Source organism: Patiria miniata, unplaced genomic scaffold (genome assembly GCF_015706575.1).
Source record: "Patiria miniata isolate m_02_andy unplaced genomic scaffold, ASM1570657v1 HiC_scaffold_17, whole genome shotgun sequence".
Taxonomy (NCBI): domain Eukaryota; kingdom Metazoa; phylum Echinodermata; class Asteroidea; order Valvatida; family Asterinidae; genus Patiria; species Patiria miniata.
The window spans coordinates 2,738,220-2,757,876 of NW_024037055.1; the positions used below are offsets into that span (position 1 = coordinate 2,738,220).

Here is a 19,657-nt window from a genome sequence, read left to right on the forward strand (position 1 = left end):
CAGAACGGAAGAACTGACTTTCGTCCAGATCCTTGGAGAAGCGGTTGAGGATTCTGCCAGTCGGGGTGGTATCGAAGAAGCTCATTGGGCTGCGGAAGACCTTCAGGAAGACAGTGTCGTGCATGTTGGATGCGGCACTTAGTGCAGCCTAAAACAAGAAGAAAGAGAAATCGTTGTTTTATGTTAGTTCGTATTTACTGCATGCAAAATTCAGTGTGAAGCAACTTTCTTAAGAAAATTGTGGATGTCGCAAGGAAACTTTATTATTGACGTCTACAAATTTGTTTCCTCTTAAAATTTGCTTCCGCATGAAGTAGTGGCTAGGCCGTAGTTCTTCTTATAATTTCCAAAACTTGAAAACATGGCTTCCTGATATAACAAGCATTTATATAATCAACAATATGTCTGGCTAAACCAGATTTAACATATTTTATTTTGCCAGGCCAAGTTGATAGAATTCATCTCCTTTTTTTGTAATTGAAAGTATGAAATTCAATGTTTACCTTCATGTAGACGACACTCTTGATTCCTGCAAGCACAAACACACCGACCAAGGAGAAGCCGTAGATGTACATGTACAGCGGCATTTTGGGATTTTCGGCAATGGGAGGCATGCCACCTGCCTGTGTGATATAAATAAAAAGATGGTACGTACTCCATGACTGAAGGAAAAGAAGGATCAACTCGTGAGGAGCAAATGTTTTGACCGAATTGTTGGAAAAGTTAATTCAAATTTGATAAAATTTTGTAGCAGCACTAAAAGTTTTTCCCAAAAGGGGGAAAACTTCTTACCCATGCCGCTCTCCGCCTAATGTGGCAAGTACCTGTTCTATAAGTTACAGATCAAATTCTGCTCCACTTAATGTTCTTGGTTAAGCTAACACCAAGTGGGGCAGAGAGGCACATTTGCCCAATTCCACCCTCAATTTTCGAAACTGTTCTCGTGAATTGTTTTCGTTTGGCTGAAAGAACACTTACCTTTTTTGCTATCCGTGGGCAGAACTTTAAAACGGTGGTTGTGTTTAAAATTTCGTAACTTGAAAAGTACATGGGTGATTTGAATGATTCTTGTACTAAAAGAAAGCTTATTAATTGGGCCTTTATATTCTACATTTTAATTGAAAGATCTACATGCAGAACATCATCAAATAATCGGTCCTGCCATTTGTATATCTGACATTTCTTTCGTGGCTAGTCTGCACACGTGAAGTTCTGATCTTCAGATTACAACTGAGTATACATGCCTTCTCAGTGGCGTTGAAGCCATTCAGGCTGTCATTGAACCAGACGGACAGCCAGTAGTTGTTGAAGGTGAGCAGGCCCATCATCAGGATGAAGATGAAGAGAGACAGCAGCACCTTGGGAGCTCCGCCCATGGCCTTCATGTAGCCAAAGTAGGTCTCCATCTTCACCTTACCCGACCCGGTCTCCTCCGTGGTGATCAAAGTACCTGCCGGGGTGAGGAGAGATCAATCAATTAATTAACAAGAGCAGGTGCATCATCACCGGTTTGACTCAGAGAGCCACTCATTTCAATTTGGTCGAAACTTTCGGCATTGGCAATTCCTTCAGTATGGTCCAAAAATGGGTCCAAAAAATATGGCGTTTAGTTAGTTTGGGGCCCGCATAAGGGCCCCGAATTTTTTTCGGATCCTAAATGCTCTGTGGTGCGATCTGAGGCAATTTTCGACCACTTTAATCACATTTTCAGTTTGGCAATAAGAAGGTGGTATAGGCTACGTAGTGGCTGCCTTTTTTGCGACGTCACTTAAGCAAAAAAAATCGGGCCCCCGATCCATCATTGTACGGCTCCTTTATTCTGTTGATCAACTGCTTTGTGATAAGTTTACGGCTTTGAGACTTACCGTCATCAGTTTGCCCGGCCTGGCCCTCCGTCTCGGTCTCCGACAAGTTGGGCGTCAGCACGCTATCGGCCCGGGAGCGTGTACTGAGCACGCTGAGGGCGCGTGTCAGTCTGCGGTCCATCACCTCGAAGGTATCGTCATCTTCTGGCTCGTCATCTTCCTGCTTGGAGTGGAAGGTCTCGATCAGGTTGGCGTACAGACCGCCCTTGTCCATCAACTCATAGTGGTGGCCACGCTCGACAATGTGACCGTTGTCCATGGTGACTACCACATCACAGTCTTTCAGGTACTACCAAGGTGACAAAATAAGCAGCAAAAGAAAGGAATGACATAACTTACAAGAGCTGACATGTTAGATATTTTCTCTCAATCAAGTGAAATATTGTGCACCACGACCAATCATTTTAATTTCACAAATCCTGAAAACTCTCCGTCCTTAGTTTTTGTATACAAACACAAAAGTATCTGCAACTTCGTGTGACCTTTTTAACCATTAAAAGAAACACCTAGTGCGTCAAAAGAAATGTTTGAACTGCTGATTGTTGTTTAAGTTCACCTTGTTCAAAATGAATACATTAATTTCGGCTTGTTGTGGCTGAAGGCATGTTTGTCGCAAGATATCGGCCTCACCTGAAGTTGGTGGGTGACAAACATCACCGTCTTGCCCCTAAGAGCCCCGCTGATGCACTCCTCAAAGATGTGCTTGCCCACGTGGGCGTCCACGGCACTCAGGGGGTCATCCAGCAGGTAGATGTCACGGTCTGAGTACAGAGCGCGAGCCAGGCTGATCCTCTGCTTCTGCCCGCCGCTCATGTTCAGGCCTCGCTCACCAATCTGTTTCGGAACAGCAACAATTTCAAAAGAAGATATTTCAATAGCCCTGGAATTTATACCATCGAACTAACAAGGGAAGAAGGCAAAAGTGAACAAGTTGAGTCACCAGTAAAACCTGTAGAACTTCCGGTAAAACCTCTATAAGGTAGCCCTCAAATTATTGCCTGTTTCGGGGATCCCCTACCACCTTTGACTACGGCACAAGAACCCCCTCAACAAAACAAGAGAGAAGGATCTTGCAGTTTTCATTACAGCTCAGGTAGGTTCCTTTGCGAAGACGTTATTCAGGTTGGTGTTGATTGGGATGCATTTACTCCATGTTCCTCACCTCTGTCTGATCCCCAAACGGCAGAATCTCCAGGTCCATCTTCAAGCTGCAAGCCCAGATGACACGGTCGTACTTATCCTCATCGAACGGCTGACCAAAGAGGATGTTCTCCCTGAGCGTAGCGTTGAAGAGCCACGCTTCCTGGGCCGCATAGGCGATAGAGCCGGTGACCACGCACTGCCCCTCCGGACGGTGCATGTTGTTGAGAATGGCCGACACCAGGGAGGTTTTGCCGCTACCAACGCCTCCGCAGATACCCGTGAGCTTCCCCTGGGTTCATCAACAGGAACCAGTTAGTCTGATAATATCTAACGACAGTCACGGCATGTTCCCCAAATACCTATGTTCCCCAAAATCCTTAGGGTATAAGGGTTAGGGTAAGTGTCAGATGGGTAGGGTAAGGGTTGGAGAACATAGGTATAGGGGAGTCAGGTATTGGGGTTCATAGGTATGTGAAAAGGTGTGATTTCATGGAGCCACTTAAAACAGAAATTGGCCGCCGGAAACAATGTCGCAAATGTTTTTGCCATTTTTTTTTGGCAAGGCCCTCATAAGTTTTCCTGCATAAGTCTGCTTTAATTGGCAAGTTCTTGGCAAACTAGACTACCCAAATGAAATAGTCTTTAAGTTGCATACTGGACAACATCGTACAGGATTTCTTTTCTTCAAATTGCATATCTGAGTAAGGCTGTATTTGGACTTGAGTTTCAGTCCAACAGCTATGGCAACCATAACATCAGTTATGAACAAAGAGTGCTGAAATCTACCTTAGTGAGGATGAAGTTGATGTCAAATAGCGTGTCGGTCATCTGGTTACGGTTCAGGGGCTTAACGGGAGAGTGTCGGGCAGTCTGAATCAGCCGGTCGATCTCCGTGCTGTTCCAGCTCCTGCGCCGTTTAGGATAGACGATGATCGCTGGCTGGTCCTCTGTCATGGCCTCGGCTTCTTTCTCTTTCTTTCTCGTCTTCATTGGGATGTCGTCACCGTGCTTTGGCAGCGGAGTGGTGCTGCCGTGGTCTGAGGAATCGCTATCTTCGTCAGAGCTGGATGAACTATCCAGTTCCACCTTATTTTGGACACAAACAATGCATGGTTGAATAAAGGTTGCCGTGTTTTCTGTTAATGAGGCAATTAAGCTTGCTTGTGTGGTCTCAAAGCTACGATACCCGCTAAATCAGATTGGAACTGCTTAAGCGACCTCGGCAAGCTCAGATCCAGTACATCACAGATGTTGGCAAAAGAAAGCCGGACTCGTGGATTTCTAGTATAGACTTCCTTCAACTGTCATCCACTTACCATTTTCACAAAGCTGCCCAGAGCAGTTAAAACATGATACCTTGGAGGAAGGGAGAAGCCTTACACCCCAACGATATATTGTGTTTCTGAAATTAACAACACCCCAAGTACCATACAATTACCCCCCCCCTTCAAAAAAATAAATCCCACATCTCTATACCCCCAAAACCTACTTGAACGCTGAAATCTGTACGTGGTGCCTTCCTAGGGCCTGGCTTCGCATAGATGGGATTCTCTTGCTTGACGTTGGCGTTGGAGTCGACGTCACTTTGCGGGTTCTTGTCATCCTTGACCTTGTCCCACGCAAAGACCGCATCCTTGATGATGACGCTGTACTTGGTGTTCTGCTCCATGCGGCTGATGGGCACGGCCGGCTCCATGACAAGGATGCTCTGAAACAAAAGAAAAGAAATTTGTCTTTCCTTCAAATTCGTCAGAAAATCAATCAAGAAGAGGTGCACATGGGATGCATGTATTGGCCTTGCTCTGACCATCATAGGGAGAGAGCAGCATGATAGTTGGCTCTCAAGAATCGACTGGAAAAAAAATTGGTCACATTTTTAACGGACATTAACAGTTTGGCCCTGCAATATTACTTCAAAAATTAGCCTCTTGCTTTATCAATGCTTGATATGTCCCACACTGATATAACATTAGCTGCAAAAAGATATATATAGGTTATCGTTTTTGTTTAAATCCACTCAATTGCTCAGAAGAAGCTGATGATTTTACGGGGATATATTGAACAAAATACTAGGCGGTATGCTGTGTGATATCTCTTTACCTTATAAGATTGGAGCATTAAATCTTTACCTCAACTTGTCAATTGCTAAAAAAAAAACCCAGAAGGTTGAAAATGCTGGTAATCTCTGTGTTGCTCCCAACTTTACTACATGGCTTTCAGTACTGGTAATCACTTTCAACATATTACAGCTCTGTTCATTTGGTTTGAAACCCACCTTAAGTCTATCCATTGCAATCTTGGCCTCTGCAAGAGCACGGATGGCCCATGGCGTGGGCCCCAGGACCATCCCCAGTGAGTTGAACACGGACACAAGGGTGAAAGCCTGTAAAAAAATAAAACAAATACTGTCACTTTTTTTTCAGGAAAGGAATAATGCTGTGGTTCTTATGTTGCTCTTGCACTAAATAACGCAGAGCAGAAGGAATATGTAAGGGACAGTCCTCTTGTCTTTATGAAACCATGAGCACATCTAATGAAAAGAATTACCCCTAAAAACCAAACCACCTGGTTTTAAAAGAAGAATAACAAGGGAAGTTGAAGGTTTGGGTCTGTGACGTGGTCAGTGAAAAAACAAACTCTTCCTAAAACTTTTTTCAGCACCTGTGTTTCACTTTAGGTATTTCAGTGTGATGCAGGTTTACTGTCCACCCAGTAACAGTTATTATTTGCAAGTATAAAGTTCCTTCACCACGGTATATTTGGACAACTTGGGACTTAAGGGGTTAATAGGTACTTACCGTGGCTGAATTCAGCTCTCTGGCCCCGGTCAAGACGGTTATGATGATGGTCAAGACGGTGGCAACGTTGGGGGTCAGGGGGAACACAGCTACCGTCATGCTCTGCATGTAGCCGGCCTTCTCCAAATAACCCCTCTCCTTTTTTCGTATCCCTGAAGCAAGATCAAGCAAAAACCATAAAGAAAGCTAAGTTTGCCGATCGAAGAAAACAGCAGGTCTACCTGTCTTGTTAACATTAAGGTGGAATTTTGACTCGAGTCCAAGTCCAGTTTTTTTTTAGCAACATGATTGCTACATTTCCTAAAGTACAGAGCATCCCAAAATACCCCCAATTTGTTTTTGTAAGGCTCTAGCGTCGGCGTGGAAACACGTACCGTCATTATTTTTTATACCATTTTAAAGCTTGGAATCTTAACTTTATCCCTGGCAAGTATTGGTTTGATACTGAAAAGAGTTTATGAATAATTCGTGCTCAAATGTAGGCATGTCGAAAACAAACTCAACCAATTTCGTGGAAAATCGATAATGCAGTACATAAGATGCAAACTTGAGTCACACTTTGAGCGCGATTTTTGAATGGGTACATGGAAACTAAACACAGTATTGTGAATTATTTTAAGTTGAAGTGTAAGTGAATTCAAAAGAATTGGAAACACAAAAAAGCAACGAGATCGTCACTTCATGAACGCGATAAACAATTTCCACAATAGGAAAAAATGCGCATGATGATTTATTCCTGAAATCGGTTGAGTTTGTTTTTGACATGCCCTTATTGGAACACGAATCATTTCAAAACTCTTTCGTAAATCAAACCAATACTTACCACAGATAAAGTTAAGATTCCAAACTTTAGAATGATATAAACATAATGGCGGTACATGTTTCCGCGGCGACGCTAGAGCCTCGCAAAAATGTTGCGGGTATTTTTTGGGGTCGTACTGTATACTTGCACTTTTATCAGTCAACATTACCACTTTATCTCAGTATATACTGTAGAACTAAAAAACAGACGCCACTGTCATCCTATATGCGTAATTTGCGAGCACAAACAGACCATTGTATGAAGGCCTACTCTCTAATTTCAAAAACTAAAAACCAGACGATTAATTGTAACAATCAATCCACTTTAAAAAATGGAAATACGTGTGGAAACTTGAGCAATTTGATTCAATGGATTTTACTTCAACTCGTGATCATGTTCCCATAGTTTGATTGAATTGTCCATACCAGCAATATCCTTGGAGAAGGGCACCTCCCAGGCATACATCTTGATCAGTTTGACGTAGGTCAACAGCTCGTTCATCTTCTGGACGCGATGATCGGTAATTTTGATGCTCCTCTGCCGAATCATGGACTGTAATTTGCCCATGACGATCTAGGAACCAAAGACAACAATTACCAAAAGTTCAGTCATGGCAACGGCACGGAATGGGCGTAAACTAGTCTGAGTAAAGTTAAATATTGTCTGATTTAATATTTGAAGAGTCTAATTGTTTCCAAAACGTGACCAATGCCATGTTGTTACATTTTAGAATCCCTGGCTGCCCTAGCGTCAGTTTCGGTGATTGTTACATTGTAAACCACAAGTTAAGAATACCAAAAAGTGACATTGAAGTTAAGGAACAGCTGTTTTATTGTTTTGTTTTTGTTTCATAATAGTGCAAATGTATCACTTCTTTTCAAATGGATATATGCATGCATATTGCAAATGAACTCTTCATTTTTGCTTGGGCCAAATCATCGTGAGATCATGACCGACTGTTACAAAAAGGCTATTCACAGGTACAATGATACTCGGACTAGGGATACAATCAGGACCAACTTAGCTAGAGCCATGCTTCATTGTTTTTTTTTTATAGAAAATTCCCTCCCGAGCACTTCACTCTACGCCTTTGTACTGCTGCAAAGAGTGGGGTGTTGAGGGGACAGTGAACAGTGTATACTTCATTGAAAAGGACAAGTTCATTTGAAAAGTCCTCCGTTACATATTTCACTGGCTTCCAACACCCCAAAACCCCATCCATATCTCCCAATATCCACAATCTTTTGTCAGTAAAAATGTTTCTTCATCTCTGAAGAAAGTGTTCCCAAGTATGTTCCCCTCCCCAAATACTACAACGAATAAAGCAAATTGATGGACCCTCATGCCCAAGACAGTCAGTTGATGCTTAATGCGATCATAAAGGTCGGGGCACCTCTTCAACAAGACTTACGGTCAAGGGCCAGAAGATTATGAAGGTAGACAGAACGCCTACGATGGCTGGCCAGTTTGCTATATAATAGCTGTAGCCCAAGATGGCCGCAATCAGGAAGAAGGAAAAGAAGAGAAAATTCAGGAAGACGATGGCATCGAAGATCCTCTGGGAATCGTTGGCACAGACGTTGACAATCTGAAAGAATCAAAACGGACACATGAAATATCGGTTAGGCCTACTTGTAATCTAACATAGTCATTGTCCTTTGTCTGATCATCATTGTCAATTTATATAACTGACATACAGATCCTAGTCATTTGATAGGTGGAACTCACATCACGTGACATTCGTTATTGCTCCCATTCACGCCGCGGCTCAAAAAGTACTATGATCCGCCCATGGGGAATGGGAAATACTATTCAACAGTTAGGATCATGACGCGGTATTTGTGTGCAAATGTATGCTGGTGAGCGCGTTCAGCGTTGCGCGTAGCGCGTATTGTTCCAAAGAGCCAGCGCTACAGCGTTTGGTTCAAACATTTTCGTGAAGGGGTGGTTTGGAAGAGAGAAATACATTTTCCTCCAGTTTTGTATTGAAAAACAAGTTCAAATATATCAAATGACAAGGATCTATATGTCAGTTATATAAAACAAATATTGAGTGGCTTTAAATTGTGAATTGGGAGGAATATTATCGCTCGGTAAAATCTGGACTTTTCCAGTTCACTCGGCTTCGCCTCGTGAAATGGAAAAGTCCAGATTTTACCTTGCGATAATATTCCTCCCATTCCACGCTGAGCCACTCAATATTTGTATACTAATCTAGACAAATCATCACCGCAACTTTCAGACATCACTGCAATGTATTCATAGTCATCACTACATTGACATTCCAAAATCACTATTGCCATCACGATCGTACTCATTTTCGGACAAATTCATTGTCATTGTTAAGGGCAACATAGAGAGCAAATTCTCAGCAAAGTCTCAAGGAGTATATTTATTTATCTATTTAATACTGGTAAGACATCTGCACCAGAAAGCAGAAGGTCGTGGGTTCGAGTCCCACCCGAGTGATTTTTTTCCAACTTTCACTCGGGAGATAACACACTGAGTATACAGTGTTTATACGTCGGTGAAGGGCGAAACCTATTATTGATTTACATCACCCCATCGCAAAATTCCATCTCATGAACTCTTTAATATTATTTTGGCTATTCGGCTGGTTCAGCTCACAAAACTCCTTCGACTTAGCCTATTTTCGGTGAGAACCTTTGGTAGAATTCAGGTTTCATAGCTAGGAGCCAGAAACCTTAAAATGACATTCCATGGGCAACCCACAAAATCAGGCAGGCACTGGAAACCCAACCGTGTGTTGGCCAGGGCCAGGGTGGGGTTCGAACCCAGGTCACAAGGTAATTACTTGTAGAGGTGGATTCAAGCGTTGAAGATAGAACCTGGGTCACAAGGTAGTTACTCGCAGAGGTGGATGCAAGGGGTGGGGTTCGAACCCAGGACATAAGATAATTACTCGAAGAGGTGGATACCAAGGGCGGAGTTCGAACGTGGGACACAAGGTACAGTAGTCGCACTGGTGTAGGAAACTTAACCACGCTGCACCAACCTGATCCCCTGTACAGGGCGAGTAAAAAAACCCCGAAACCCAAATGTCGGGACCATTGTTTTAGTGAAGTTCTGCATGTAGCACTTTTAAAATCTAAGATATGAAAGCCCAATTCATAAGCTTTCTATTAGTACAAGAATAATTCAAATCACTCGTGTACTTTTCAAGTTACGGAGTTTTAAACACAGCCACCGTTTTAAGGTTCTTTCCACGGATCACAAACAAGTTCAGTGTTCTTTCATCAAAACGAACACAAATCACATAGGGATGTGTGTATAATGTTTTTGTTTTGCTGAAAGAAATAACACACACCTTTTTTGTGATCCGTGAACAGAACTTTAAAACGGTGATTGTGTTTAAAATTCCGTAACTTGAAAAATACATAAGTGATTTAAATGATTCTTGTACTAAAAGAAAGCTTATGAATTGGGCTTTCATATCCTAGATTTTGAAAGTGCTACATGCAGAACTTCACTAAAACAATGGCCCCGACATTTGGGTTTCGTTTTTATTACTCCCCCTGTACAGTAGCTAGAAACTTACCTCCCCAACACTCTTATCCTGAAGACTGCGCAGGGAGGCAACCCGCTTGAAGACCATGGACAGAATGCCAGATCGTGCCCTGGTAGCCGTCCTCAAGTTGATACTCCAGTGTATGGAGTCCACCATGGTGCGACTCAAGTTACAGCCCACAAGTATTGCGACCCACATAACTCCCGTTCTCCACTCCTTGTTGCGGAATTCTTTGTTCACATTGCCAGCGAACGCTAGGAGCTGTCCGATGACAAACGACTGTAACACAACCATATTTATATTGTTTTAACCTAACCAGATTTATTTTGTTTTAACCTAAACAGATTTATTTTTGTTTTAATAAAACATTCCAGACAGATCAAACTAATTGAGTTTGGAAAAAAAAAATCAAACTTCAATAAGGCATAATGTGGAATCAAATGCATTGTCCTAGCTAGACAATGTAAAAGATCTCTGCCCACTTCTCTTGACAATTAAACTTTTTTAAAAACTGAGGTTTTGGGTTTAACAAATAACTTTAAAGTGTCAGTTGTTCTCGGGTAGCCGTTAACACTTAGGTAATAGTTTATACTTACTCTAGTAGGTGTTGATACCTAGTGGTAATAAGTTCATCGAAGTTGGGAAGTGTACATTGAAGAAAATGTACTTTTGTGAAACTTGGTCCTATTCATGATCGAAGGTGTCACATTTTGATAGGACCTGAAGTTGAAATTCCTATTGATGTAAGGTGGTACCTATTGCAAACTTTTCTGATCAAGTGCTACAAGAGGGGAAATGTTTGTTTTTATAAAGAACACTAATGACAAGGGCGGATCGGGGAAAGGGGGGGGGGACGGGGGCAATGCCCCCCCCCCCCGAAACCCAATTTTTTGTTTAAGTAACGTTACAATAAAGGCAGGCTCTGCGTACACCACCATCTTTTCCTCAAAACATTTGGTTAAAGTGGTCAGCAATAGCATCAGATCGTACAACAGAGCATCTAGAATCCCCACGCCTACATTTTTTTGACCAACTGTTTTTTTTTTTTGGGGGGGAAACACAAATTGTTTACCCCAAAACAGATTGCGTTCTGGATCCGCCCTTAACTGATAATTGGTCGTATTACTTACTCCAGCGAAGAAGCTGAGTCCAATGGCAGTGAAGCCAAATAAGAAGCCTACGAGGTGACGCGTCCGAACAAATTTGACCACCACGCTGGGCAGCGAAGCTTTCTCGATGCCCTTCTCCTTAATTTGCTTCTGCCACAGTTCTTCAACCCTGGCATCAATAAGCAAAAAAAAATAATGAATTTAGCTAAAGGTGGAAAGAATTGGCCTACAACACAAATGAAATAAATGCTTATGCATGCAACATTTAGGTTGTTAACTGGCTTGAAATCTTTCATCCATTTACCAAACTGAATTAAAATATTTCCCCAAAAATACCTCAGCAAGGGTCATTTGCATTAGTTGACTGCTGTTAGAGCGAAGGTACTGCTAGGTTGGCGTCAAATTGGAAAAATTTAGTTTCGATCGCAGGGGTGGTGTTTTATTACTTATGAAGAACTTTTGCCAAAACGAATGTTGTTTTAGCTTGCATTTGAAAAAGGTTGGTCATCTTTTGCCAAGCTTCTTCGATATAAATATCACCTTCACATCTTCTGGTCAAATATGCACTTCATGTTGGATAAAATGTTTGAAGAATGACCATGTATTATTACTAAAAAATTACTAGCACCAAAGGCTGTCCAGTTTTTTATTCAAACTTTCCCCAAATTTTTTTGGGTTTAAAATACATTTTGTAAATGAAGAAATCAGTCAATAAATTAATCAATCAAAAGCAATTACTCCTCTGGTGGTTCAATTGATCAATCAATTGATTAACCGTCAATTAGATAATTAATCAATCGAATTAATCGATCCATCAATATTAATCAATGTCAATCATCAATAATCAATAATCAATCAATTAACTGATCATTGTCTGGACTCACTTGAGGCCAGCCAGCGTGGCAGTGTCTGTTGGCGAGATAGGGAAGAGATCCTCAGGCTCCAGTACGCGGGTGTACGCCTTCATGAAGATCTCACTCATGTAGGTGGCGAAGACGAATGACAGCAGGCCGTATTTATCGAAGACGGCATATCTTCCCCTGAACAAAAAGAAGAAAAAACAATCAATGTCACTTATTGGTCAAAAATTTGAACCTTTCAGTGGAACTTGATTAAATTTGAATCGAGTGTATGTAGTAAACTGAGAAGGATCGAAAAGAAATAAATTCTCCGTCTTTTTTTTTTTTAAGATACCCAGGAACGCTTCCAGCATTTTCTAGGGGAGCTTGCCCTCCGCCCCACCCCCTTAATAGGGACGCACCTTCAACAACCATTAAATCCCCCTCCCCCAACCCTGGGTCCGACATTCTCCTTGCTAGTGATGACTTAACCAGTGGTGTGAATGGTGTCCAATTTGAACGGGGCACTGTTATTTTCTAGAGTTGAAAATCAAAAGATTTTGGATAAAGCGGAGGGAGGGGGGGGGGGGGGGGGGGAGGGGAGGGGGAGGGTATCTTAAGCGGGGAGGGGACTTACTTTGGTGTTGGCCGGACTGGTATGACAACCTTGAGGGATTTGCCGTAGCGGAACCCCCGTCGTCGTTTCCGGACGTCATCGTAGGTCAGCACCACCTCTTCGTCCGTCTGGATGTCGCCGTAGCCGCCGATGTCGATGCCGGAGCGCATCTGCTCCCGGACGGGATCGGGTGCCATGGTGGCTCCTGTCCGGTCCAATGACCCCTCTCGAAGGAAAATATATCTTGGGCGAAAAACCAAGTAACAATACGGTTTTGCTGTTAAAGGTTTAACTTTTTTTGAGGGATTTGTATGAAAAAAAAATACAAACAAAATTTCACGTGAGAACCATATTTTCAGACACTTTGAGATTTTGGAGAAGTGCTTTGGACATAATTATTTTTTTTAAAAGAAAAATAGGAAACTTAAAGACCCTAGTACATGATGTTTGAAGAAAAAAACACTTTTTTAATGGGAAGGGAAGGGCGATAATTGCACCGTAACAAAATATTTTGTGGTTTTCACGACAAGGCCACCATTCTATTGTTGTCATTTGCCTTGTATTGTGACCGGGCCAATATTAAAGGGATCTGGGCTTTCACAGACATTTTGAGAACAACGACTTGGGATTTTTTAAAAACTTATGAGGTGTGTTGGAAGCTGTAATCAGCAACGGCGCTCCATAAAAGATACTCAATTGGATAATATTTTTTTTTATTTAGACGAATGTTCACTTTTTTATTTATAGTTTTAAATAATTGCAATTTAGCTATGTTTAGCAATTAAACACAATATTTCTATCACTTTGGAAAACATGTTTAGAAGCTAAACATTATGTGTTCAATTCCTAAACATAAACACTATTCATCCTTACTCTAGACGTGTTTAGCAAGAACATACTGATAGCAAGAAAGTGTTTAGAAAATTTTAAAAAGTATTTAATTGCTAATACAGTTTTGGCACTGTACATTTGTGAGATTAAAATTTGATAATAAACTTTTCCTTACACATTGATAGGCATCATGGGCGTTACCAGGATTTTTTTCCAGAGGGGGGCAAAGCACATTTTGTCCCCAAAATACTTTCTCTAGCATATTCTCAATTCATCGATTTGCGAGGGTGGAGGGGGAACATTTGCCCGTCCCACCCCCATTGACACCCCTGCAGACGCCTATATGTTGTTATTTGTGCATAAATTTAACAGCTATTTTGACTTTGCCCCTCGTCTTTTTTCTCTTTTATTTGTTTTTTTTATATACATATATAAACTTTTTCTTGGGGGGGGGGGGGCGCCACCATTGCCCCCCTCGCGACGTTCATGATAGGCACTGAAGCTGGTAAATTTTAAGCATAGACATCAAGATTGACGGTTTATTTGTTATATCTTAGGACTTATTAAAAAAACACACCACTTTTCGGTAGCGCATTTGCACAGACTGGCCCAATGCAAACAAATTAAATGTTTGTTTATTGATACGACATCTAAAATAAAATCGTGGGCGTGAGAAATAATGCATAATTGTGTGGTGGTTAAGGGAAGTAAATTACAACAATCCAACAAAGATCAGGATCGGAAGATACAAAAGGTAAAAGTCCATTATTTCTGAACGAAACTTGTGATGTGAGGGGGGTTATCTTAACATCAAAGGAGATATTTGAAGATCAACAAATGAACAAAATATATAATTTCAGTGCTATAGATATCCATGGTTACAAGCAAAAATTGTTAAGTCCGGCAACCACTATTGTTTTTTTGGTTCCAGCGGTAGAAAAAACCTGTTTGGTTGACCGGAAAGCATCTTTGAACAATTCCAATTGAGCTCGCCCGACCGGCGGCTTTTTTTTGGGTAGAAATTATATTGAACTCTGAACCTGCCTAGCTCATTTCAGAAACAAACTTAATCTGAGTTAACAAAAAAAATATAATCAGGCCTATCCAAATAACAAAGATACACTATCTCTCCCTCGTAATTAATTCTTAACCAGTTTGCGTCTCCTCGGCGTATACCAGAGGCAACCTCTGGACCCATTAAAAGCCACGCGTCGGACACACCCCGCGTAAATCAGCTTTCTTTTGAAGTGAGCAACAATGAATCAAGTCATGCTGAGGCCTGGCACTGTTTTGGTTGATTACCAATTTCGAGATACCAGTAAAACAAAATGATGATTTATGCAACGCCCATAATACTCAAGTCATAACTATTTTGAAAAGATTTCCCGCAAACTTCAAACGGCCCAAATGTGAATCCTACCAAATGTTCATTTCAAAGTTCCTTTCAGAAAAGATGTTTTGAAATACAATTTCACCAATAGTCGGTTTACATCTCATCTTTTCAATTAAATCACCACCTCTTTGCCTCAGTTATCCGTAAGGTCCTCTTTCAACATGTTGGTTTATTTTTTAAGTATGCTGCCTAAAATGTGGATTTCTGTTCCTGTCGATGTTCCTTTCAGAACAGTTTTACGAAAGATTATATAACAAATATACCCCCGTTGTTCAATCTTTCATCTTTTAATTTACATCACTTACCTTTGACTTCAAATAGCTTTCAAGTCCTCACTAAACACGTTAGTTCACTATTCCATTTGTACTGCAACCATCAGTCCTTGCTTGTGAGGCACATGTGATGGCTGCTGGCGGACCCCGTAAAGTTATACCAATGCTGCACCTGCGCACAAAGATGAGACGCCACAAACCTTATTTTGAAGACTGCCATTAATTATAAACTGTCAGGAACGGGCGTGTTCAAGTTGGGCCAAGATGAGGGCAAAGTGTGCAAGAACTCCCTATTGGTGAAGTATACGATTAACAGAACAAACTGCGCCAATAGCTCTCGTCTTGTCAATATACTATGAGTAAAACTGAGTAATTAACGAATTTCAAACTTAAGCTATTTCTTGGTTTCAATTGGTTTCTTGGTTCTCGATGTTTCAATTTGTACAATTATAAAAACCCTCTTTGGTAAAAACACTAGAAAAATTGTCTTTTTAAAAGTAAATTCAAAGTGCAATATCTCCATCAGGTGGAATTATACGTCGGCACGGTAAATAATTTTGATGATTTTACGATATCGGTGAGTAAACCTACATGACTCATTAAATCTGTAAGACTGAATCTGCTGACAATTAATTAAAGATAATAAGTATGCGACTTAACTACCTAAAATAACTTAAAATCTTCATTACCAGATTCTGCTCTAAATATATTTTTTTTGTTATAGTAAATTTCTGACCAGCATCTCCACAAAATATGGCCCAGGGTTCCCAAACATTTAGCTTAAGATAATCACAACTGTACGTTGTTAGGAAAAACCCAGTTCAATTATACCAAACAATTTCCTTCATGGGTACCAACAGAAAAAAAAATATGTTTGTCCTGAGTTGAACTTGATACACGACAGTGTATTTTGGTACAACACACTGTTTGTAGAAGTAGCCAGTTTTCTAAAGACTGTTTGTTATGCTGAAGAGCTTTCTGAGGGTTATACGGGGCTACTAGGTTAAAGACAAATGGTCGTTAGGGCAACGGTCGCAGATCACAAGTCTTATCTTGACGAGATGGTTAATTTATAATGGCTTTGCGCAGTCAGGCTTTAGTTACCCCAGTTTTATTCAATCACCTTTAAACTATACATTTTCAGTAGTGCATCACAGGTAAAGATTTGAGGAAATGGCTAATTTTCGAAACGTTGGTACGAACAACTGCAGCAACTCTATAAAGACACCGTTGCTCATACATCGGGTGTGACCACATTGTTCCTCTCAACATAATTGAGCAAGTTTGAAACATTTTGATGATTTGGTATAAAACAATGATGAATTTCATTTTAAAACAAATTATAAGGGAAATCCATAGCATTTATTGATATGACATTAGTCAAAAGGGTATTTAAAAACTTAAGAGTAACAAATGGTGTACATTAAACAATTCAGATGCATCACTACAATTGGCCTAAAATTCGACATCGAATTGAAATGTAGCTTTCGTTGATCCATAAAGGGTTTACAGAATAATATTCTAGATAACTATCCGATGTAAATGATCGAATAAAACAAAGGCATGCCTAATTATTTTGACCTAAATGAACTCGGTTTCGTCAGTAGCTCTATATTAAAACTTCACATACGTTAGCTCATTTTACAGCGTATCGTAAAAACAGCACATCGCATGGTATCAATTGCTAAAGAAGAGAGCGTGAATCTCCTTTAGAATTTATCAAAATAATCTCGTAAAACTCTTTCAAGTCACAGGCCTAGGTGTCAATTTAATCCAGAATTTTCTGGATTTACGAGGTCTTGAGACAGAGCCCAGATTGTATTATGACTTGCAAAACCATCGTTTCGCATTTTCTTAATTCCTTGCCCAAATAAATGAATTAATAGGGAAAGAAGAATCTTTTGTTCCGACTTACCAAATCAGATAGACTGTCCCGTATACCAAAAGACCAAACGCCCAAATCGGACTCCGATCACCGAGTGACTTGAAGTTGACTGAGCAGTCATTATATTATAGGTTATCATTAAACAACTTCACCCATTGCACTGTGAACTGAGCGGTCTACCGAGCGGGTAAATCGTTAACTAAACTCAGCCAAAGTTCGGGTCCCTGCCCCAAAGATAGTGGTTTTGTACCCAAATGCAACAATACGCCCATTCAATGTATAAATAGTAAACAAACATTCCAATTTTCTTTCTCACTCACGCCAACTTTGTTGAGTGTTTCCTTTCTTTTAAGTCGATTACGTGAACAGCTAAAGTCACATTTATTTGACATCTAACATTCTAACCTTTTCCATTCAGCTCTGAATATTTACAGAACGTAACTAGAGAAGAAACTCAAATCAACTCTAGTCAAAGTCAAACAATAATCTCACATTATACTCAGACCAAGCTCCATTTTCATATAACTTAAGGCATTAAAGCAACTGTGGTCTCCCCGCATGTATGGAATCTCTAGAATTCGAGATTGTTTGTGTGAGTTCGAACTGTCCCCCACCACCCTTGAGAAAAATGTCAAACTCTCAATTTAACACTTGCTATGTCCGTACTCTGGTCTCCAAAATACGCCCGAAAATTGATAAATTTTATTTTTGCAGATATTATCCTTCCCACTCATAACTTTCCTAATGAAAAAAATAATGAACTTCAAACTTATTATTTTCTGAGATGCCACACCCAAAATGCACAGACGTGGAACTTAATTAGGTGAATGCATTACTTTGAAAAACGCAAGACTAACTTAATCCCTAAGCAAGAAAACATTTGACAGTAATTATTGTTATCAGAGAGTTGCAATTATAGGGTGTTGGGCAAATCAAAATCAAATTTGGGGTAATCGAACACTTTTGAAGTTGCTGGGGGATTTTGAGCGCTGCGTTATGTCAAAAATATGTTCCACTGCATTATAAACATTATAAAGCGCGCGTATCCACAGTATTGTTGATCAAGGCACTACATATTATACAAAACGGAGTATTTCACATTATAATCTTCGTAGTTCTGGTGGTGATTCATCCACTTCTCAATTATTGTGCAATGAGGAATACATTTAGGAGATCGAGCATTTGAGTGTGCGGCACCAAAACTTTGAAATGCTCTCCCTACTTCATTAGAACTGCTAGAAGCAATGAAACTTTGACAGCACTTTTTTTTAACACATTCTGTTTCAGTAAGCTTTTATGAATATTTAGTGGGCACATCTTTAACTGTAATTGTTTTATGTAATTTTTTTATTTAACGGTACTTTAATATATGGTGATTCTATCGTGTGTGCTTTTCGGAAATATTATTGAAGGAATGATGATTTTATTTTTGTGTGTATTTCTAAAATATTAATTGTATTTTAATGTAATTTTGGAATGCGCATTTGAACATAATTTGTAATGGAATTTGCTCAACATAAGGATTGTTAAATCCCTTTACTGATTTTGGAGTAACATTTATTGTCAAATTACTATTTCATAAGACTTTTTAATACGCTTAGTGTCACAATTATATGAAAGCAATTAGCTCAGCTCTGTTCAAACGTATGCAAATACAGGACTTTGACAATAAGGTCAAACAGATAGAGCAACGGGCAGCAACAATCAAAGCAACAATACCTTCAGATTTTTGATAACGAAACCCAGAGAAAAGCTAAAATATTCAAAGTTCGATCACGGTAACAGGTGAATAGGACCTGGCAGAAATGCGTTTTGTCGTGAGATCTCCTTTAGCTTGGCGGACTTTAATCGGGCAAGGCCCCGAAAAAGATTGGAGTTTGCCCATATTAAGACAGATAAAGGAGACAAATGTTGGTTATCAGGGTGGCAACTCAGCCAGTGGGCATTCGCAGACGGGTCGTGATTTCAGATTGGGCCAGGCACGGATTTTCTAATTTGCAATGATTGTATTGCCATAAATTTGACATTAGCGATATGCTCGATGGAGTCGTATATTCGCAAATATTAAATATAACACTCTCGATACTGGCAGTAAAATTTGTTACAAGTTAATTTTTTTCTCTTCATGAAATGTTTTTCGTTATAGAATCAATTTTCTTCAAATTACGGAAGGTCATAACAAGGGACATTTGTTAGTTGTGGTATCGTTTAGATTTCTTTAGAATATAACTATAGCTATCCATTCGGTCGATGTAAATTTCCGAATAATGTATGAAAACCCTAGTTTCAGACCACGGAATTCCAAGCAAGCATATTTTGCAAGTGACGATGTAAAAACTGATGACAACCCTAATTACCACAAAAATGAACCCCACCCTAATCAATTCGTATTAAACCACGCCCGTTTAAGATTTTTACTCCAAACCATTAATATTTAAGCACCATGCATGCAAGCCCCAAACTGATACCACAACTACAGCCAGTGATTGCCCTGCCGACTGACCTCGACCATATTAATCACTCATAATCACCGTCGAAATGATCGCCCAAGATTGCATAAATAGAAATCAACAAA

At 40.3% G+C, this 19,657-nt stretch overlaps 1 protein-coding gene across 2 annotated transcripts in view; it reads right to left on the minus strand.

The window, feature by feature from the left end:
• Positions 1 to 19,657, minus strand: part of LOC119723442 (multidrug resistance-associated protein 5-like) — a 29,485-nt gene that overhangs the window by 7,237 nt on the left and 2,591 nt on the right. The window contains exons 1-18 of one of the 2 annotated variants that reach the window (XM_038194101.1): positions 17,113 to 17,168; positions 15,231 to 15,369; positions 12,723 to 12,944; positions 12,131 to 12,286; positions 11,268 to 11,415; positions 10,168 to 10,416; positions 8,020 to 8,196; positions 7,034 to 7,181; positions 5,807 to 5,958; positions 5,284 to 5,391; positions 4,498 to 4,716; positions 3,795 to 4,094; positions 3,028 to 3,297; positions 2,496 to 2,699; positions 1,866 to 2,154; positions 1,245 to 1,450; positions 504 to 623; positions 19 to 148 (exon numbers count right to left, since the gene is read on the minus strand). In XM_038194101.1, the coding sequence (XP_038050029.1) occupies positions 19 to 148; positions 504 to 623; positions 1,245 to 1,450; positions 1,866 to 2,154; positions 2,496 to 2,699; positions 3,028 to 3,297; positions 3,795 to 4,094; positions 4,498 to 4,716; positions 5,284 to 5,391; positions 5,807 to 5,958; positions 7,034 to 7,181; positions 8,020 to 8,196; positions 10,168 to 10,416; positions 11,268 to 11,415; positions 12,131 to 12,286; positions 12,723 to 12,898 (3,052 nt within the window). In that variant the 5' untranslated portion in view covers positions 12,899 to 12,944; positions 15,231 to 15,369; positions 17,113 to 17,168. Of the gene's footprint in view, positions 1 to 18; positions 149 to 503; positions 624 to 1,244; positions 1,451 to 1,865; positions 2,155 to 2,495; positions 2,700 to 3,027; positions 3,298 to 3,794; positions 4,095 to 4,497; positions 4,717 to 5,283; positions 5,392 to 5,806; positions 5,959 to 7,033; positions 7,182 to 8,019; positions 8,197 to 10,167; positions 10,417 to 11,267; positions 11,416 to 12,130; positions 12,287 to 12,722; positions 12,945 to 15,230; positions 15,370 to 17,112; positions 17,169 to 19,657 lie in introns of those variants that run through there. The other variant, XM_038194100.1, reaches the window with a different exon arrangement.